Source organism: Microtus oregoni, unplaced genomic scaffold (genome assembly GCF_018167655.1).
Source record: "Microtus oregoni isolate MIOR12 unplaced genomic scaffold, Mior012 000025F_ref0000491, whole genome shotgun sequence".
NCBI classification, from domain to species: Eukaryota; Metazoa; Chordata; class Mammalia; order Rodentia; family Cricetidae; genus Microtus; species Microtus oregoni.
In genome coordinates, this window is record NW_024543084.1 from 14739085 (window position 1) to 14760297 (window position 21213).

The window sequence follows — 21213 nt, forward strand, 5'->3', positions numbered from 1 at the left end:
CAGAAGTGTTCCCTTTCCCCTACAACCTCTCCAGCATAAGTTGTCATCAGTGTTTTTGATCTTGACCATGCTTACAGGTGTAAGATGGAATCTCAGAGTTGTTTTGATTTGCATTTCTCTGATGACTAAGGATGTTGAACATTTCCTTAAGTGTCGTTCAGTCATTTTAGATTCCTCTGTTGAGAGTTCTCTGTTTAGGTCTGTACTCCATTTTTTTTTATTGGATTATGTGATCTTTTGGTGTCCAGTTTCTTGAGTTCTTTGTATATTTTGGAGATCAGACCTCTGTCTGATGTGGGGTTAGTGAAGATATTTTCCCATTCTGTAGGCTGTCGTTTTGTCTTGTTGACTGTGTCCTTTGCTTTACAGAAGCTTTTCAGTTTCAGGAGGTCCCATTTATTAATGTTTCTCTCAGTGTCTGTGCTGCTGGGGTTATATTTAGGAAGTGGTTCCCTGTGTCAATGCGTTCAAGTGTACTTCCCACTTTCTCTTCTATAAGGTTCAGTGTGGCTGGCTTTATGTTGAGGTCTTTGATCCATTTGGACTTGAGTTTTGTGCATGGTGATAGATATGGGTCTATTTTCATTCTTTTTTTTTTTTTTTTGGTTTTTCGAGACAGGGTTTCTCTGTGGCTTTGGAGCCTGTCCTGGAACTAGCTCTGTAGACCAGGCTGGTCTCGAACTCACAGAGATCCGCCTATCTCTGCCTCCCGAGTGCTGCGATTAAAGGCGTGCGCCACCATCGCCCGGCTATTTTCATTCTTTTTTTAAATATTTATTTATTATGTATGCAGTGTTCTGTTAACATGTATCCCTGCAGGCCAGAACTAGGCACCAGATCTCATTACAGATGGTTGTGAGCTACCATGTGGTTGCTGGGAATTGAACTCAGGACCTCTGGAAGAGCAGCCAGTGCTCTTAACCTCTGAGCCATCTCTCCAGCCCTATTTTCATCCTTCTACATGTTGATATCCAGTTATGCCGCCACCACTTGTTAAATACGCTTTCTTTTTTTTCCATTGATATTTTTTGCTTCTTTATCAAAGATCAGGTGTTCGAAGATGTGTGGATTGATATCCGGGTCTTCTGTTCAGTTCCATTGGTCCTCCTGTCTGTTCTTATGCCAATACCAGGCTGTTTTCAGTACTGTAGCTCTGTAATAGAGTTTGAAGTCAGGGGTTGTGATGCCTCCAGAAGTTCTTTTATTGTACAAGATTGTTTTGGCTATCCTGGGTTTTTTTCCTTTTCCAAATGATGTTGAGTACCATTCTTTCGAGGTCTTTGAAGAGTTTTGCTGGGATTTTGATGGGCAGAGCTACGTCATTATTGTAGAATTATTTCACGTTATAAGTATAGGTGCGTACGTGTGTGGGCTGTGCACACAAGTGCAAGTGCACTTGGAAGTCTGAAGCAGGCATTGGGTCCCTGGAGCCGGAGCTACAGGGGATGTGAGACTCCCAGTTTGTCAGATCTTCTGCAAGAGCAGGATGTGCTCTTAACTGCTTTTTTTGAGCAGCCCCCAAGCCTTCTCGTTATTATTATTATTATTATTATATTAATTTTGAGACAGGTTCTCACTGTATAGCTCTGACTATCCTTGATCTCTCTACATAGGCCAGGCTGACCTCGAACTCACAGAGACCCACCTGTCTCTGCCTCCCGAATGCTGGGATTCAACGCGTGTGCCACCACCCCATCTGTAGCAAACACTCTTAACTGATGAGCCACAAGCCATCTCTCCAGCCCCTTGGCTTTTGTTTTTGTTTCTGAGATGAGGTCTCAGGGAGTGTGGACTGGTGTTAAACTTCCTACGTGTGAGAGAATGACCTTTAACTCCTGGCCATCCTGCCTCCACTTCCCAAGTGCTGGGAGTCTAAGTATTCACTGCTGCATGGTGGCCAACAGCTCTTTAAACCATTGGAACCAGGTACGACCTAGAACAGTCCAAAGCAGATATCAAATCATGTGCACACGGAGTTAGGGTGGGGACTTAACCGCGGGCGGGGGTTTTCAGCCTCCTATATATCTATAGCTTCCATTTTATTTATTTATTTTGGTTTTTCGAGACAGGGTTTCTCTGTGGCTTTGGAGCCTGTCCTGGAACTAGCTCTGTAGACCAGGCTGGTCTCGAACTCACAGAGATCTGCCTGCCTCTGCCTCCCAAGTGCTGGGATTATATAGCTTCCATTTTATTAACGGACACATTGGGACACAAAGACAGGAGGATCACTATGAATTCCAGGCCATCCTGGACTATCTAGCAACTTAGTCACTGACTCAAAAAAAAAAAAAGGCAAACACAACTTTAAGTGCCTTCTGTATGCAGAGCCTAGGGAGGCATTACAGATGTGTCTAACATCAGGACGTTGGCTGACAGAGGTGATCTTAAGGTGAAAATAGTTACTATGAGCGCTTTCATTGCCTGGGAACCCAGTGCAAACACTGGGCTGAAGCCTAAAGCTGCAAATACCACAACTTTAACTCCCAGAACACTGTAGTGAATCCTTTCATCCACCAGTCAGAAAAGGCGGCAGAACTCCGAGGTAAAAGGGTTTACATGCAGCAAGCTCATCATCTTCCCTTCACTCAAGACTGCTGCAGAACGTCTATGAACAGACAGGGAAGGGCAGTCCTCTGGAGGGGAAATGTCTGGATTTCTGCTTCCTTGCTCTGTCAAAGCCGTTCCTTCTTTTTCTTTTCTGGGTTGGTATATTATTTTACGATAACTAGTGGAGATGGGTGGATTTGAGCAACACGGCCTTTATTTCTCCTTTAGAGTGGAAAACGCTCACAAACGCTGGATTTTAAGAATCCAGCCTTGTAGCGCGTGGTGGCGCGAGCCTGTAACCCCAGCAACCGCGAAGCTGGTGCGGAAGGATAGCGGAGTTTAAGGCCAGCACTCAGTTAAGTAGTCGGACTCGGTCTTGAAGAAAGAGTTACACCCTTAAGTAAACTGGCCCACGTACTTAGTCCGGGAGATACCAGCCGTGGATCCTTCATCTTGAAGTCCAGGAGCGACTTCCGCGTAGGCAAAAATAAATGGGTTAGGAGCCCGCGGGACGGGGTGATCAGGCCGGGAGAGCAGTGAGCTGGCCGCGGGTGGGGGTGAACTGGCCGTGGGGAGGGGCGAGCTAGCGATGGGGAGGGGCGAATTGGCCGTGGGGCGGGACTAATCTGGTCGTGTGGTTGAGCGAACAGGCCGTGGGGAGGGGCGATCTGGATGTGTCAGGTGAGCAGGCTGTGAGACGGGGCAATCGGACTGTGGGACGGGGTGAGATGGGCGTGGAAAGAGTGAGCTGGCTTTGGACGTGGCGATCTGGCCGTGGGGAAGGGCGATCTGCCTGTGGGGAGGGGTGAACTGGCCGTGGGGCGGGATGAACTGGCCGTGGGGCGGAGCGAGCTTGAGTCCACTCCCCTCCCGGCTAGAGGAAGTGACGTGTGCGGACAAAGGCAGAGGCCGCGAGGTGTCTGGTCCGGTAGAGTGGTGGTGGCTGCTGTGGGCTCCGGTCCTTGCCAGCCTCCGTCTCTCCTCGCCCTTGTATCTCGGGTCCCGAGAGCTCCCATCTGGGTGAGTAGCGCGAGGTGGACGGAGGGGACGAGGCCAGGGAAAAGGGAGATGCTCACCCCAGCTGCCCAAAGAGGTGAGGGACCCGGGCCTGCCCCACGTGCGTGTCCCGGAGAAGTCCACCGACCAGACCTGGGCCGGGACCGTGGTGACCACTGATCGGGTTAGAGGAAGCCACGTTGTCGGAGGCTGGCAGGACATGTGCCCTCTCCACCCCTGCCCCTAAGCCACCGAAAGACCCTTTCCAGTCCTCAGTTTTCCCTCTGAGATAAGAGGGAACTACTGCAAGCCTGGTGAGAGAAATGGGCGCCGTGCGCGGCTCAAGGCCTCATGGTTAAGTGCCCGGTTACACAGATTGCTGTCGTGTTTAACTAGTTCCAGCTCTGACTGACACAGCTACGGTCTCCTGAGCCCTTGGGGCCAAGGTCAGCCCTTTTTGCGGGGAGACTGCCATCTCGAAAAGCCCAGGCTTTGCCGCTCCACCAACTGTGTGATCATTTCGGTCTCTCATCCTTTTGATGAAGGGTTGGAACTGCTTGTGTCAGAGGCCCTGCCTAGGGTGGTGTAGCTGAGGGCAGTGATTGCAGGGGATGGTCACCCAGTGAGATGGGACAGACCCCCAGGAGGGCCCAGGACTGCATAAGGAGCTTGGATCCTGTCCTTACTTGTTTTTTTTTTTCCTGTTTCCTATGTGGTGTGTTACAGCACATCATTCCCTTTAGCATGCTGGTTTTCCTGTCTATCAACTGGAGCAGGGAGGAGACAAGGGGGACTGTGGGAGTGTTGGAGGTACTTGTGGAATACTCTGCTGGAGGCCAGAAGCTGTAGGATCAAGAGGTCAGCCTCTCCACTGTAAAGTAGTTCTGGGTGTACAGGGAGGGAGAGCTTGTGTTTGTATCTTCCAGATTGACCATCAGTTTCCCTGCTCATATGACCTCATAGAGCCTTCCTAGGGACTATGAGTTTTGGGGGTTTTAACACATTTTCCTCACTCGATCATCTTAAGAAAGGTATTTGAGCTTTCTATTTTTATATTCGATCATGTGTGTATGGGGGCTGTACATGTGAGTGCAGGAATCTGGGAGGCCAGAAGAGGGCGTTAGGTCACAGGAACTGGAGTTCTTGGTGGCTGTGAGCCAGCCAAAGTGGGGTGTTGAAAAGAGCAGCCAGTGCTCTGCCGGCTGAACCGTCTCACCAGCCTCTCGCTAGCAAACTAAAAACTAAAAGCTCAAGAGAGTATACGGTATACGCCTTCCACTGTGGGTCGCCTGACTTCTCAGAGGCACACTTCATCACCACAGCCTTTCCGTGAAGTTCAGTGTCACTGTCCTCATTGAATAAAAACAGAGCTAGGCAGTGGTGGCGCACACCTTTAGTCCCTGCACTTGGGAGGCAAAGGCAGGTGGATCACCAAGTTCGAGACCAGTCTGGTCTAGAGAGTGAGTTCCAGGACAGTTATGGCTACATGGGGAGATCCTGTCTCGAACAAACAAACACAACAAAAAAAGGAAGAACATTGGCAGAGCATTTGGCTTATTTATTCATTCATGTGGCAGCTGTGAGGAAAGGGCTGTGCCTTGGAGCTGTGCATCAGCATTTCAAGTTGTTTCTGTTGTGATACCCTGTCTCATGAGGTCCAGGCTGGCCTCAGAGTCATTCTCTAGCCAAGGATTGTAGTAGGAGCAGTGGGCTGTGTTCCCAGCGCCCGGCCGACCGCATGGCTAGCTTAGCCCTGGAAATAATAACACGGAAACTGTATTCTTTTAAACACTGCTTGGCCCATTAGCTCTAGCCTCTTACTGGCTAATTCTCACATCTTGATTAACCCGTTTCTAATCATCTGTGTAGCACCATGAGGTGGTGGCTTATGGGGAAGGATCTTAACCTGAGTCCATCTTGGAGAGGAGAGCTATAGCGTCTGCCTAAGGTGTCTGCCCCACTGCCTTCTTCCTCCCAGCATTCTGTTCTGTTTACTCTGCCTACCTAATTTTTTTGTCCTATCAAAGGGCCAAGGCAGTCTCTTTATTAACCAATGAAAATAACAGACAGATGACCCTCCTCCATCAAAGGATGTCTTTGAACTTCTGACCCTCTGGCTTCCACCTCTGGAGTGTTGGGGTGACAGGATGCGCCACCATATCCAGTTTTGGGGGTACTGAGGCTTGAATCCAGGGCTTTGTGGATGTTAGGCAAGTGCTCTGCCAACTGAACTGTTTTTGTTTTCTTGAAACAGGCTCTCCCTGTGTAGTTTGGGCTAGTCTTGAACTCTTGATCCTCATGCCTCAGCCTCCTGAATGCTAGGAATATCAGCATGTAATGCACCATACCAAGTGTCCTGTCTACGTCTCTACAGCTAGTGAGTAGAGCCAAGTCTCAGGTCCACTCACCCTACCATCAGAGCCTTTTGTTTTGTTTAGATAGAGGCTCTCACTGTGTAGAGCAGGCTGAGTTAGAATTCTCAGCTCCTCTGCCTCCGCCGTCCTATTTTTGTTGTTGTTGTTGTTTGTTTGTTTGCTTTTTGTTTTTCGAGACAGGGTTTCTCTGTAGCTTTGGGGCCTATCCTGGAACTAGCTCTTGTAGACCAGGCTGGCCTTGAACTCACAAAGATCTGCCTGCCTCTGCCTCCCGAGTGCTGGGTTTAAAAGGGTGTGCCACCACTGCCTGGTATACTTTTGTTTTTTGAGACAGGGTTTCTCTGTGCTTACCAGTTTGGCCTTGGACTCAGGGATCCACCTGTCTCAGCCTCTGGAATGGTGGGATTCAAGGCATATGCCACCACACTTGATGCCTGAAACACTTTTTAGCTCATATTCAAGCCTTGTATGGTTGGAAGTTGAAGAGATGACTCATTGGTTAAGAGTACTGGCAGCTCTTCCATTCCTGAGTTCAATTCCCAGCACCCACATGGTGGTTCACAACCATCTATGGTGAGATACAATCCCCTCTTCTGTCCTGCAGGCATATATATAGGAAGAACACTGTATACATAATAAATAGATCTTTAGAAATAAAATAAAACCTTGTATGGTGCCTAGTGGTGGTGGTGGCAGTGGAGGTGGTCTTGGCGACACATGCCTTAAATCTTAGCACTTGGGAGGTGGATCTCAAAAAGGCAAAATGAAACAGTATGGTTATGGTCCGCCTTCCTCCCTTTTCTGTCTCCATCTTCGCTCTCCCCTCCCCCTTCTCCTTCCTCCTCCTCCAGAGCCCTCTGCTATTTTCCCCTAGAACAGGGCCCACCCACCAGACTGCCAAGGGACTCTTAACTCTAGGCAGGGTTTTGCTTATTTTGCCTCCAGTTGCCTTCAGAGTGGTCATAGGAATGTCTCGGGGGTGTGGTGACCGCAAAGGCCTGCTGGTGACAGTTCACATCTCATTTTCTTAGCTGCAGGTGGAGGGGGAGGCGGCTAGGTGACTCGAAGGATGTGCAGGTGGCAGTCTGTCATGAGCAAAAGCCCTGTCTGCCCATGAGCTAGCCAAGTATACACATAGCCACACTGCCCTGACCCTGCCTGCCCGTGCCATGCAGTTTCATGGTGTGGGGGAGTGTCTTCCCTTCCTTCCTTCCTTCTCTCTCTCTCTCTCTCTCTCTCTGTATTTATTTCTCTTCCTTTCTTCCTTTCTTCTTTGTTTGCTTGCTTTCTGAGACAGGGTTTCTCTGTGTAACATTCCTGGCAGTCCTGGAACTCGCTTTGTAGACCAGGCTGGCCTTAGACTCCCAGAGATCTGCCTTCCTCTGCCTCCTGAGTGCATGGATTAAAGGTGTACACCACCCCCACCAGGGGAGGTGTGTTTTTCTTGTTGTCCTTCAGGCCACTCAGCGGACACTAGAGGTCCGTGTCCGGACAGGGCATGTCTTCAGGAATCAGCCGGGCTGGAAGAGCAAAACAGCCCTGGACTTTCCTTTCCTGGCCTGGATGTGCTCTGCCTCCCCACCCCAAACCCCAGCCGCTTCCTAGAAGCAAGTGGGATTCTTGTAAATTAGATTTTTAAAAAATATTTATTTATTTATAATGTATACAATATTCTGTCTGTGTGTATGTCTGCAGGCCAGAAGAGGGCACCAGAACCCATTACAGATGGTTGTGGGCCACCATGTGGTTGCTGGGAATTGAACTCAGGACCTTTGGAAGAAGAGGCAATGCTCTTAACCTCTGAGCCATCTCTCCAGCCCTGTAAATTAGATTTTTCAAGAGACTTTGGCAATTAAAGGAATTATGCCATAGGCCTTGGGTAAAGAAAAAAAAAAAAGGTAAAAGGGTAAAAGGTGTTGGTAACAGCCTGCAGTGTCCTCTGTCCTGGATGGTGTAGGAGCCTCCAAAAGTGAGAAACAGCCACAGCCGCGCATGCTCGCTCACTCAGTCATCCCCCCCCCCTCCAGCTAGCATGTGTCCCTGACTCCACCAGCGCTGTACAAAGTGTGCACCGGGTCATGGCCACTCTCAGGAGCCAGCACCGTAGGAGGGGGCAGAGCAGAGTACCTCCCTTCTGTGCCAGACTCCAATTTTCCTGTTTATCTGGTAAGAACCAAACATCACGTTGGATACCTGCATGCTGCGTGGGCCGCAAGGAAAGCCCTGAAGTTGTCGTCCTCAGTGTTGAATAAGACAACTTTGAGCAGCAATCTGAAAGTTTTCTTAGGGCTTACGGGCAGCAAGAGGCACAGCTGGGTTGCTGGGCCAGCATTGAGCTGGTGTGGTATGGGAGAGGACCAGATGCCATCCTAGCTGGTGGTTGCTAAGGCGCTGGGACATGGTTGTTGTGGTGCCTGGAGAGGCATCTGACAGCCCTCTTGACCCAGGTCATCCTGTCAGTCCCCAACCAGGTACATAGTGACGCTCAGGCTGTTGCTTCCTATCCAGTCCGGCTCTCAAGCCACACTACCGTTCTGCTTATAGAGGTGGTTGGTCTCTTGGGAACCAACAGGGGCCAGCTGAAGGCGGCCTTCTATGCCTTCCCTGGACCACTGTGAAGCATGCCACTGCCTTCCCAGGGCCACTGTCTTCCCTGGGCCAGTGCTGCTGCCGGTGTGGCGTTGTGGTAAAGGATTGTGGGATTTAGAACCGGGGTCCCCAGCCTGTTACTCCAAGGGCCCCTTGGGTGTGTTTTCCTTTAGTCCCAAATCCTTGTAATGAGGAGTTCAGTTGTGGTGCTCCGGGGCTGGTGACAAATGGCTTGTGTTTCGTTCTCTTTCCAGTCGCAGAAGGACTTAGCGAGACCTCACAGCAGCCCATGGGGGCCCTTTCTGGCCTGGGCTCTGCTCCCAGATTCCCGTGTGGACAGTTTGTGTTGAGCTGTGACTCAGCGACACTGCCTGTCTTAATAGTACCCAGGTGTGAAGTGTGACTGCAGGGTCCTGCCCCATGAAGCCAGCTAGCATTCCAGTGGAGACTCTTAGGCCCAGGACAGCATCACGGGCGCACACTGCCCATGTGGGAAGAGCAGGTCAGGGGCTCGTTAATCTTGAGCAGGGCATTTGGTTTCCATGTGCCCAGGTTTCCTTTTCTGCACAGTGGGTGAAGGTGACAGTGGGTGAAGGTGACAGCAGGTGATGGTGATGGTGGGTGACAATGGTATCTACTTGTGGAAGCATGGGTGCTGGGCAATGCCTGAGCAGCAGCCGACACTATCATCCCTGCTGCTGCTATTTGTCCTGTGTCTTTTAGCACAGCCACTGCTATGTCCACTCCCTCTGACACCCTTAGGCTAGTCCTGGGCGCCTCCTTGCGCACTGCAAGTGTAGGATTAGTTTTGAGACTTCGTGCACTACTCTACCAACATGCGCGGGCAGACTGCAGTTCAGGGCTGGTCCTCGGCAAAAGTCCCCCTCTTCTTCCATGGCTTCTTGCCCACCCTGGCCCCTTCTGCCCATGCTACTTTCACTGTGCTTGGCACCTGGCAGAGACCGTGCTCTGGAATGAAGGGCTGGCCCTCCCTGAGCTGTTCGCTTGTCACTGAGAGACAAGAGGGGTGGAAGTTGCTCGGGCCTCCTAGGGGGTCTCCTGCAGTGCCCATAGCAGAATGCAGGGGACCCTGCTCTGGGTTCTTTGCCTGTCCTGAGGTCACAGGTCATCAAGTCAAGGCTCAGGAACCAGACACTAAGCTTCAGGGTCCCTTGGTTTGGTAGTTTTGCAAATGTTTGGGGTGCTGGGCTGTCATCCAAGAAGTAGATGCCTGGACAGAGTTTGTGCCTCACACTGTGAGTGTGGGGCTCATACCCTAGAGGGTTCCTGCCATCCAGTGCTCTCCCTGCTCATTCTTCCTCTTCTGTCTTCAGAGGGGCAGAGCTGTGGTTGGTGACAGCGCGGCCGGTGACATCATGACAAGTGAGGTGATTGAAGATGAGAAACAGTTTTATTCGAAGGCCAAGTCCTACTGGAAACAGATCCCGCCCACGGTGGACGGCATGCTTGGGGGGTATGGCCACATCTCCAACATCGACCTCAACAGCTCTCGGAAGTTTCTGCAGAGGTTTCTAAGGGTAGGCAGGTGTGATGTCCTCTCCAGGAGAGGCTGTGGCTCTGGTGGGGCAGTGTGGGGAGCCACTTCCACATACCACACTGCAGGTCCTCTGGTCATCTCTCGGTGGCTGCCACCAGGGCCCTGAAGAGCTGGGTCAGGTGGTGACTGGGTGGGATTTGCGGACTGTGAGTTTTGTTTCTGGGCCAGGAGCCAGGAGCACTGTGGACTCAGGCCTGTCAAAACAGAGCAGTCTGGGAACATCCCCTGCTGGGCCTAAGGGTGCTGGGCTGTGGGTGGTGACTGTCCTGTGACTCCTTGTCCTGCCGCTGTCTGTGTCCTCCCTTCTCAGCCTGCAGCACAAGGGTGAGCCCTGCACGAGGCCCTTACCCTTTTTCCACACCCCCACACCCTCACACCCCCATCTCTCCCATGGAGGCTCCCTTTTTTGCATCCTCAACACTGTCACCCTGGGGGCTCCTGGGGACCCTGGAGTAAAAGGAGATTGGGCACCTGCTTTTCTAGCCGTCACCTCGAATAGAAGCTGCCTCCCCTTAGCAAGAGTCCCACTTGCCCTCCCAAGATAGGCCGGTGCAGGAGCTGGACTCACATGTTCTCCGTGTTTTAGGAAGGAGCCGAACAAAACGGGGGACTTCCTGTGCCCTGGACTGTGGCGCTGGCATTGGAAGGATCACCAAGCGCCTGCTCCTGCCGCTCTTCAAGGTGGTGGACATGGTGGATGTGACTGAGGACTTTCTGGCCAAAGCCAAGACCTACCTGGGGGAAGAGGGCAAGAGGGTGAGGAACTACTTCTGCTGTGGGCTGCAGGACTTCAGCCCAGAGCCCAGCTCCTATGATGTGATCTGGATCCAGTGGGTGATAGGTAAGAGTCGCGTGGCCTTGCCGGTCCCCATGCTCACCATGTCCTCCGCCACTCAGGTGCCCCGCCAGCCTCGGGAGCCTAGTTCTGCTCCTCCGGTGAGGTGGCCAGCTGAGATGCAGCTCTCTCGGTTCTCAGGACTGTGAGAGAAACCTAAAGCCAGCTGAATAACTGCATGGAGGTAGAACAATCTTAAGTGGTCAGTGCTGATCTGGAGGTGTGGAAATGAGTTATTAAGGATTTATTCTTTTTAAATTCTTCTCTCAGGAGCCAGAGAAATGGCTCAGCAGTTAGGAGCACCAACTGTTCTTTCAAAGGACCTGGGTTTGGTTCCTAGCACCCACCAGGTGGCTCATGGCCGCTTCCCCTATAGCTGTAGGGGGATCCAGTGCTGTCTCTTGACCTGAATGGACATCAGGCACACACGGCACAAATACATACATGCAGACAAACACCCATATACATGAAAAGTAAATTAATTAAAAAATAATTTAGAATGATGTTTTTCAGGCTTTCTCTGTGGCTCTGGCTGTTCTGGAACTTGCTCTGTAGACCATGAGTGCTGGGATTAAAGGCATTTCCCACCATGCCACACTTAGAATTTTTTTTTTAAAGATTTAAAATGTATATGTGTGCTGGGCGGTGGTGGCGCACGCCTTTAATCCCAGCACTTGGGAGGCAGAGGCAGGCGGATCTCTGAGTTCGAGGCCAGCCTGGTCTACAAGAGCTAGTTTCAGGACAGGAACCAAAAACTACGGAGAAACCCTCTCTCGAAAAATTTAAAAAAAAAAAATGTATATGTGTGAGTGCCTGCATGTCTGTGTATCATGTGTGTGCAATGCCCATGGAAGCCAGAAGAGGGCATCAGATCCCTCTGGAGTTGGAGTTACAGACTGCTGTGAGCCACCATGTGGGTGCTGGGAACAGAATCCTGGTCCTAGAAGAGCAATTGGTGCTAGTAACTCAAGTCATCTCTCCAGCCCCTAAATTCTTTTTATATATATACATATTTTTTTTATTATTTATTATGTATACAATATTCTGTGTGTATGCCTGCAAGCCAGAAGACTCCATTACAGATGGTTGTGAGCCACCATGTGGTTGCTGGGAGTTGAACTCAGGACCTTTGGAAGAGCAGGCAACGCTCTTAACCTCTGAGCCATCTCTCCAGCCCCCTAGCCCCTAAATTCTTATCTTTTACTGTGATCAATACTCCTACTCCCCAATTTCCTTATGTAGCTTAGACTGGCCTCAAATTCAAATCCTCCTGTCAAATGGTAGAGTCACAGGGTGCATGGCCAGGCCAGACCAGGGGCATTTTAAGAAAATGAAAGTAACTCTGAACTCCTGCTGTGGCAGTGGACTGTGGTGGGGTGCCCACACGGCCTAACAGCTCTCTGGACTCTGGGGCTAAGGTGGGGTGCCCGCATGGTCTAACAGCTCTCTGGGCTGCTGTACCCAGGGCTCCTGACACTAGCAGGTGCATCCTGAGCAGACTGCATAGCACTACTGTGACACTGGCCTGCCCTGTTGTTTGGGAGCTTTCTGCTCTACCCACAGATGCAGGCCTAGCAAGGGGTGGTGTGCCACGCAGCTACCAGATATAACCGTAGGGCGCCCAGACAGGGCAAACCCCAGCTTTTGACTCGGCGTATATGCTTTTTGTGGGTGACTTCAGAACTCACACTTCACACACTTCTCTGTTCCCTCCCAGGTCACCTGACGGATGAGCACCTGGCTGAGTTTCTGCGCCGCTGTAAGCAGGGCCTGCGTCCCAATGGCATCATTGTCATCAAGGACAACATGGCCCAGGAGGGTGTGATCCTGGATGATGTGGACAGCAGTGTATGCCGCGACCTCGAGGTGGTGCATCGGATCATCCGCAGTGCTGGCCTCAGCCTCCTGGCGGAGGAGCGCCAGGAGAACCTGCCAGATGAGATCTACCATGTCTACAGCTTTGCCCTGAGATGAGGCCAGGGCCAGCGCTAGGGGCACGCAGCTGGCAGGCCACTAGACACACTTGCCATCCACCTTTGACTCCAGTGGGAGGGACAAGCCCTGGACTGTGCTGTGTATTGGGGCAGTACTGTCCTGTTACTCCAAGGCACCCTGGCAGCTCCCACAAGGATATGGGAAGCTAAGCTGCCACCATAGGACTGGCTGCCAGAGACCTGAAGTGTGCATGGCTGTTCCAGGACAGCCAGGAGAGCTGCACATGGTACCTGAGGTGGTACCACTTACAGGAGCGGTCAGACCCACATCCTCTGGTGATGGCTCGCAGCATCCTGCAGTAGGGGGGCTTCCTCTTCTTGAGCCCCTCCCTGATGGGCACTTTGCAGTCAATAAAAGGGTGAGCCCTGTTCTCGGATGCCTCGGGCAGTCTGGAGTGGTGCTGTGTGGGCACAGGTGTCAGTCACACCCACTGATACACAAGGACACCGAGTTAATCTTATAAATATATTTCGTCATCTCTGCTACTCCCAAGGCCAAGCTGACTTGAGGTCTTGCAAGGGCTCAGCGACATGCTCTGGGAGCCCCTTACAAAGCCAGGCCTTGAAACAGATGGTCCCATTGCGCTGATGGCACAGTTCCCGAGACGTGGATGTGGCATGAGCAGAGCTGCCACCGACCACAGTGCCCGAGCACTAAAGGCTCGGGCAGGGCCCTAACCAGAAGCCCACCACCACTGTAGCGGCCTCAGTGCCCCCTCTTGCCCTTCAAAGCCTGTGAGGTGGCAGAGTAGGGCCACACTGGATGGCCCAGGGTTTTGGCGCTGGTCCCTGAGAGATCCAGGCATGTGCCTCCCCCAGGATCAGTCAGCTGCCAAGGCTCTGAGGGGCCTGGCCTCTGCTTCCCTGCTTCTGCAAATGGCCTGTCAGCTCCTGGTTGGGGGCAGCTGTGTCCCGTCCACACTAGCTCCTCCATTGTGACTGATCTGTTAGTGCTGAGGGAGGAGGCGGGTGTCTCCCTGGAGGCAGCCATGCCCTTGGCCTCCAGGGCACTAACCTAGTGGTTTTGTATCAGTAAAGGGCAAAGCTTGCCCAGATAAAAGGAACCTCAGAAGGCTGTTACAGTACCAGGTCTACCCTTGGCTTGGCTTCAGCCAACCCAGGCCATTCTGTCCCAGGATCCATCAGCAGCTGTCTTCTGTGCCGCTGTGCGCACTGAGCAGGTACCACTTGAGCCTGTCAGGCAGGGGCAGGGCTTTGACCTTGGTGTCCACGGGCCACGGGCGCAGGCACAGCCGAATGGCCACGCGGCACAGGTGTTTGAGGGGTGGTGGGTAGCTCTCCAGCTGCCGCAGGGAGGTGTGCAGGGCCTGGATCTTCCCTGCCAAGCTACCCACTGGGTGGATGTTGAAGTTCTCAGGCAACTGAAGCCTCTGGGAGCTAGTCACCATGAGGTCCAGCACGGTCTCAGCCTTATGCAGAAGCTCAACATGGCTGTCATCCTCAGCACAGCCCGGGTGGGAACACAGCCTCTCAAAAATGAGGCTGAAGCCAGACCAACAGGATGCACCATGCAGGGAGCAGTTGTAGGAGGCCCCAGACTCCAGCAGGAAGCGCAGAAGGGGGAAGTGCAGCTTGAAGCTCTTGAGGCAGATGTGTGTGAGGGACTCATGGGCTGGACACTCACTGGGGTCCGCCCCATGGGCCAGCAGAAGCTGTGTAACTTGGAAGCAGAAGCGGTTGATCATCGGGGCCTCCTCCTTGTCCCCGCAGACAGTCTCACCGAGTAGGAAGATGATGCACGTGAAAACAGTGTCCCCATCTTTGGTGGTGGCCTTGACGTCTGCCCCTGGAAGAAGCACGAACAAAAATGAGAGTTGGCTGGCAGTCCTTACCAAACTGGGGGTGGGGGTGGGGGTGGGGGACGGAGAGCAGAAGACAGCTGCTGTGGACAGCAGACCCTTACCTCCCTCCAGGAGGAGTCGGATGTTGTCTGTGTTGTGGATCTGCACTCCATCGCTACTGGCCAGAGCATGCAGCAGTGCTGTCTTCCCTGGGGGGGGAGAGAGGATGAGGTCAGGGTGCCCAGAGATGGGAAGCAGGATTCCCAGGGCTGAGGGAAGAGCTTCTGGCTTTTCATCCACACAAAAATAGGAACAAGAAGGCCAGCAAAGTCAGCACCTGTCTGCATTCACACACTCACTTCTTAAAGATGTCTTCTCAGGCAGCGTGGAGAGAATGGCCACACCTCTTCAGGGTGCTGGACTCGGGCAGGCTAGCGCCCTCCTCCGTGTGCCAGCTGTGGTTATGCCATCCTCTAGGGCCAGCCACCCACTAGGCACTTACCGTTCTTGTCAGCTGCATTAACATCTGCTCCAAGATCCAAGAGGCGCTGCAGACAGGGCAGGCGTTCGGGTTCCTCGCTGGCCAGATCTAAGGGGCTGCTCTCATGAATCTGGTGCCAAAGGGGATAGCAGCCATGTTGGTCTGAGGCCTGAAAGGCTGGTTCATAAATCTACCACACACATTCAAGCCAACTGCACCTGACTCTTACCCGGTCCCTCCGGTTGATGTCAGCCCCATGGCGCACCAGCAATTCCACCATGTCAGGCTGGTTTCTCAGGACAGCGATATGCAGGGCTGTATAATAGGTAACGGGGTCTGGAGGCAGAGAAGTAGAAGTCAGTCCATTCTCAAAGGCCTGGGACCAGCCTCAGCCTCTCCCCAGCACGGCCACCTCAAGCGTGCAGATGCTAGGCCTGCAGTCCTGGTGTGTTCTGATGGGCATGCAACCTCTCCGTGTTGGCCCCATCTCCTGTCTGTTTCCTCTCAGGGCCATTCCCAGGGCCATGCAGAGTAGCTGCTGTGCTCAGGCCTGGCAGTGCAGCCAGACTCTCACATCACCCTGGAAGGCCTTGACCTTGCTAGGTAGCCAGGATCACTACAGATCCTACTGCCTCAGCCTTCTACCAGGGTTGGCTGTGGATGGGCTTTGGAACAGACCCCCATCCTCTGCTTGCAAGAGTCACAGGTGCCTGCAGCCTTTAGCATGTTTCTCAATGAAAGGCAGTAGGGCTTTGTGAGGGTCAGCAGGGCCCCCACCTGCTCGTAGGCAGTGCCACCTGTGTCCACCTCCTGGTGACAACCAGTGGTGGGACAGGAAGCTGGCCCTCCATCACCTCTGATGTTTAAGGAACCTACGAGCCCTACTGGCAAAGGAAGTCCTTCTATGTTTTGCTTTTATTGGTTAATGAATAAAGCTGTTTAGGCCAATGGCTTAGCAAAATAGGGCAAGGTGGGAGTTCCTAGCAGATAGAGGAGGAGAGCATAGTGGAGTGAGCGAGAAGCCATGGTGCTGCTAGGTGGAACCCTGCCGGTAGGCCACAAACCTCATGATAATTAAATAATAGAATGGGTTAATTTAAGATATAAGAGCTAGCTAGCAATATACTTAAGCGACTGGCCAAGCAGTGATTTAAATAATATAGTTTCTGTGTGACTATTTCTAGTCAGGGCAGTTAGGAAACAACTAGTGGCCCCTGCCAACAATTGGCACCAATGTGGTCAACTAAATCCACTTAAAAACCAGAGAGGTTGAAAAGAATTCTACACACACACACACACACACACACACACACCACAAAGTTTAATGCAGCTGCTTCTTGTTTGCTGGCAGAAAGCAGAGACGTGGCTCCTTTAAGAGGTTTCCTGACTCAGCTTTAGTGGCAAAAACTGCACAGCTTCTTTAAAAATCGGCTTCCTGGTTCTCCAGCAGGAAGTCTGGCTCTTTCAGGAGGCTGAGCACTTGAATGGGGTTTGTGAGCAGTGTGTTACAAACTGCTTAATGGCGCAACAAAGACCTGCTGCATACCTGGAACTGGGGGTGTGTATGGCTTGCAGAAGTGGTGAACAGACCTCTGCCATGTTGGGCTGAGCAGAGCCAAAGCAGCCTTAGTCCTAGCCAAGCCACTCAGCATTTTAAGAAGTGCTCCTGGTTAGAAAATTATTACAGATATGCAATAAAGACAGATTCAGATAAAAAAGACCTCTAAATGGGTCTCAGTGTTGGATAAATGTACGTAGGCTTGAGAGATGAGAAAGAATGGACAGTTATGAAAGGAATAAATGGTTATAAAAAATAAAGTCTTTAAAAAGACAGAGTACAGACAGTCATAGATTAAAGAAAAAATAAGCTACAGAAAGATGGAATATACAGAGTCTGGATTATGTGTATTATTGTTTTCTTTGAATTTTTTGACTGAATGAGCTAAGTACAGAGAGACATTTCATTGTAAGTGCTGCTAAGCTAAACCAACATAAAGGTATTTTGACTTCAAAATTTGGGTCTAAGGATTTGTTGCTTTGGAAAAGGGGTTCTTTTGTTTCTACAGACGATGAGAACCTGTGAATTCCTTCTAGACTAATGTGGTTTGATGGACCAAGCCCCCCCACCCCCGAAAGGTCACTGTGAACACACCCCCCAAAATTACTCTGCCCAACAAAAAGCAGGAAGCAGTTTGGGCAGAGCTACACCAAATTCCCAAATATTGTTTATAAATGCTTGTTTACATTTAGAGGGGGAGATGCTATAGAGATTTGCATTGGTATAGACCTTGGTTTACTGATACAAATTTAAGATCAATTTTGTTATATATATATTTCTGCTCTTGAATAAGGTATTGTGTTTGTACAGCTCATTTAAAAATGTAATGAATAAGAAATACAGTTAATAGATACTCATCTATAATAGTCAAGCTTGTATCATGTTATTTTTCAAATCTTTCAAAGACTACAGAATATGGTATTTAAAATGTTTTAAGAACTTATCACTTTCATGACAGTGATACACATCTGCTCCTGGCAGTACCAATCTACTTCAAGAGGATGATGGGCATTGAAGAGGCTCCTCGTGGAGTTTGCCAGCCATTTGGGCAAGAAACTGCTCTTGCCTGGACTGCTTGATTGGACTTGCAGGACCCACAGCAAAATGACTGCTGAAGCTGCCTGAAGAAGGTAAGACAGCCCTTTAGGGAGCCTGCTTCATAAAAGAGTCTGCCAGACATTCTGCAGGACACAGAAGAAAGTGACTGATAAACTGCCAATATAGGTGGCACTCTTTGAAATTTCCTGCTTCATGGAAAAGTCTCCTAGATGCCATGGGCCTGTAGACTGAAGATGGATATCCCAACATTACAGAAGAACTTTGGGTGACTGTCCAAGCAGCGAGATGTCTCTGTCAATTCTAGAGTTTTAGAAGTTGCTTACAATGCACTTCCTGTTTACTTAGGTAATATTATATCCTGGAGTCTTTGATGGAGTTGAAGCATAGATATAGCTTTCCTTAGTTATGATAAAAGATAAAGTAGATATAAATACTGTAACTGTAATTCCTGCTTGATACCTGTTTTGTTATATGTAATTTTACTATGTTAAAGTTAAAACCTTCATTTTTATTTAAACAGAAAAGGGAAAATTGTGTAGGAAGTCCTTCTGTCTTTGTTTTGCTTTCATTGGTTAATGAATAAAGATGTTTTGGCCAGTGACTTAGCAAAATAGAGCAAGGCAGGCGTTCCAAGCAGATAGAGGAGAAGGGTGTAGACAGATTAAGCAAAGACGCTATAGAGCCACTAGAGGAGAAAGATGTGAGTTGTTAGTTGGAACCTTGCCGGTAGGCCACAAGCCTCATGGTAAAATATAAAATAATAGAAGCAGTGATTTAAATAATATAGTTTCTGTGTGATTATTTCGAGTCAGGGCGGCCAGGAAACGAACTAGCAGCCTCTGCCAACACTCTGCTTGTAACTGATGCCTAGTATAGCTTATCTTCCCATGTGCAGGGCCTGAGCAAAACCCGCCAGACAGCTAAAAATTGCAGAAAATTACCTTCCCTTGGGCTCTGGGCAATGCCAGTGTAATTAGTGTAATTTCATTATAACGGGAGTGGGATTAATCTGGAAGCTGGGAAAGTTTGGCCACACAATCACATGACAGAAACAGCACGCCTCTGTGGGAGTAGAGGTGTTAAGAGACACCAGAAACCCCACAGGAGTGGGGAAGTCACCCCATAGACAGGAGGAAAAACAGAGGCCAGGCCTGGCTGCCTAGCCCTGGCCCCTCTGGGATCCCGCTGACCTTCAAAATTGAGGTTGGCCCCGCTCTGCAGAAGGACAGCAGCTGCCCGAGTCAGCCCCAGCTCAGCCATCTTCAGCAAAGCGTTGCTCACACCTTCCTGGTAGAATGGAGAGTGGGCCTTCTGCTCCAGCAGCTCGGTGAGGCCCAGGATGCGGCTCTCCTCAGCGGCAGCATAACTGCACATCGGAGGCAAAACAGATGGGGGAGGGGGGCGCTTGGGTACCAGGCACTCTACCCACAAAAACTGCTCATGCTCCGTGAAGCAGGAGGTTTTCTTGGTCACAAGTCTGAAATGGTTTCAGTCATCCCTCGGCTCAGTACCAAAGGGCTGGCTCTGTCCAGCTCTCTCTCAGACCACCCTGAAAGTGGCCCCAAACCCTTCCTCGTTGACACCACTACTTGGGCCTGGGGACTGCTCCACACCGTGCACCCAGCTCTGAAAATGGCCCCGCCACCTCCACCTTCAGAGCCACCCTCTCCCCACGATGCTCACCACTCGTCCTTCCCTAATCTCACCCACCAGACCTCTTGCAACAGGTTGGCTCCAAGATTCGACCAACGCCCGGATACAAAAAGCTTATCTGGGTCAGCCCTCCGGAAAATGCTAGGCCCCGCCAAGGGAGGGCGGCAGCGCCTTGATGTGCAGCCACCAGCCCTGCCTCGGAGTTCTGGAAAAGTCTCGTACTGTATTTACAGAGGAGGCCTCAGTGGAAAGAGCTGATGTGGTATAAAACCCGGTGAGACTGACAGTGTCTGCAATTCCAGCTCACGGCTCTCCCAATGCCCCTCCTCTGCCCCACCCCACCCCACCCCCTGCATCCCACACCACACTGCTGGTCTGGATGCTCGCCTGTCGCAGTGCTCCCAATACCCGGGGAGGGCACAAGAACCACACCGGCTTCCTCCCCCAGACGCTCTCAGAGGCCTGCAGTCTGCAGAAAGCGCGCTCGGTCAGTCAGCTCGTCTCCTCCCGGCATCCGTGCACAGAGAGCAGCGCCGAGGCCCGGGTCCTCTGCCCTGCAGGACGCTGCGGGCGCACCTCGGGCTGGAGCTCGCGCTCGGAATCACGCAGCTCCCGCCGCGACAATCACAGGGGACCGCAGCCACTCACTCGTCCAGGGGCTCCTGCCGCTCCAGGTCCTGGATGCCCAAGGCGCCCAGGATGGCATCCACCAGGGGCTGGTACTCGAAGATGATCCTGCGGAAACCGTGCAGGAACGGCATGGCGACGGCCGCGCGTCCCGACTCCCACACGCCACCTCCTCCCGATCTACCGGTTCAGACCCCGCGCCGGTGCCCAGCCCTCCGCCCAGGCCGCGGTTCCGCACCGGAAGTGATCCTACCATTCCTACTTCCGATACGAGCGGGCCTGTGAGGGCGCACGTGCGGCCACAGTGCCCCCTGCTGCCCGGGAGGACCTCCTGGCGCTCCTCCCAGCCCCGGCTCCGCCCCACCCTACGATCCCCCACGTGACCGTTAGAGGGCGTCTGAGCTCAGTTGGGGTCCGTGACCTCTTCCTCCGAGGTGACTCAGACCCTGTTCCTAGCCAGAACACTGCTCCCTGCAGCCACTCCCTAAGGAAGAGCTGCAACCACCTCAGTCTCCACGCTGCATGCAGCCTGCGTGGCGCGATGAGGACCCTCAACTCTTCCTCACAGACACTAGGGACAATTCTTTATTCTCTGTCCCTTGCCCCCTGGCCAAACAAGCAGCCCACTTTTGCCAGCTCTCGCTGGAGAGAATCAATGAACCTTCACGTGCTGGTCTGTAAAATGGCATAACCTCACCTGCGTAGGGTCCTAGACGCTGAGCTGGGAGGTGGAGATGTAGCCGGAACGGACTGTACAGGGACCAGGCGGCTTCCCCACTTCACGAATTGGAGCGGCTGCAACTTTGACTCCTGCAGCCAGGCCCTGATGACTCTAGAAGGGTAGTTGTGGGGAGGTGTCAGTGTTCCTGACGTTGCAGTAAGCCATGGCTCCAACTCTGAATTGGGGTTTGTGGTCTTTCTGCTCGGCACCTGCTATCTGCCACAGGGCAAGAATTGGCCAACTGGGAACAAAGTTTCTTGTTTGTTTTTAAGACAGGAACTCGAGTAGCCCAGATGGCCTTGAACTCGAAGAGTAGCTGAGGCTGGTCTTGTATTCCGAACTATCTTGGCTCCACCTCCCAAGTGTTGGTATCTCAGACTTGGTTCTAGGATGCCCCAGAACACCAAGTGGGCTTTCA

At 51.7% G+C, this 21213-nt stretch overlaps 2 protein-coding genes across 7 annotated transcripts; one reads left to right on the forward strand and one right to left on the reverse strand.

The window, feature by feature from the left end:
• The first annotated feature begins 3430 nt into the window (after positions 1-3430).
• On the forward strand, positions 3431-13257 carry Ntmt1 (N-terminal Xaa-Pro-Lys N-methyltransferase 1). Of its 6 annotated transcripts, XM_041674645.1 has the most exons (5): positions 3459-3567; positions 4270-4401; positions 9842-9981; positions 10652-10906; positions 12618-13254. In XM_041674645.1, exons 3-5 carry the CDS (start codon positions 9906-9908, stop codon positions 12872-12874), a joined length of 588 nt encoding a protein of 195 aa, XP_041530579.1. In that variant the 5' UTR covers positions 3459-3567; positions 4270-4401; positions 9842-9905; the 3' UTR covers positions 12875-13254. The 6 variants fall into 6 exon arrangements, with proteins under 6 accessions (XP_041530580.1, XP_041530579.1, XP_041530584.1 ...); XM_041674646.1 differs by lacking the exon at positions 4270-4401 and having other exon boundaries at positions 3431-3567; positions 12618-13253; XM_041674650.1 differs by lacking the exons at positions 3459-3567; positions 4270-4401 and adding an exon at positions 3835-3857 and having other exon boundaries at positions 9842-10053; positions 10656-10906; positions 12618-13257.
• A 7-nt stretch (positions 13258-13264) lies between these two features.
• Asb6 (ankyrin repeat and SOCS box containing 6) lies at positions 13265-20305 on the reverse strand. The gene is made up of 6 exons (XM_041674644.1): positions 20096-20305; positions 18985-19160; positions 15407-15513; positions 15199-15307; positions 14819-14905; positions 13265-14701 (listed from the first exon to the last, which is right to left on the reverse strand). Exons 1-6 carry the CDS (start codon positions 20206-20208, stop codon positions 14037-14039), a joined length of 1257 nt encoding a protein of 418 aa, XP_041530578.1. The 5' UTR covers positions 20209-20305; the 3' UTR covers positions 13265-14036.
• Positions 20306-21213: the final 908 nt, after the last annotated feature.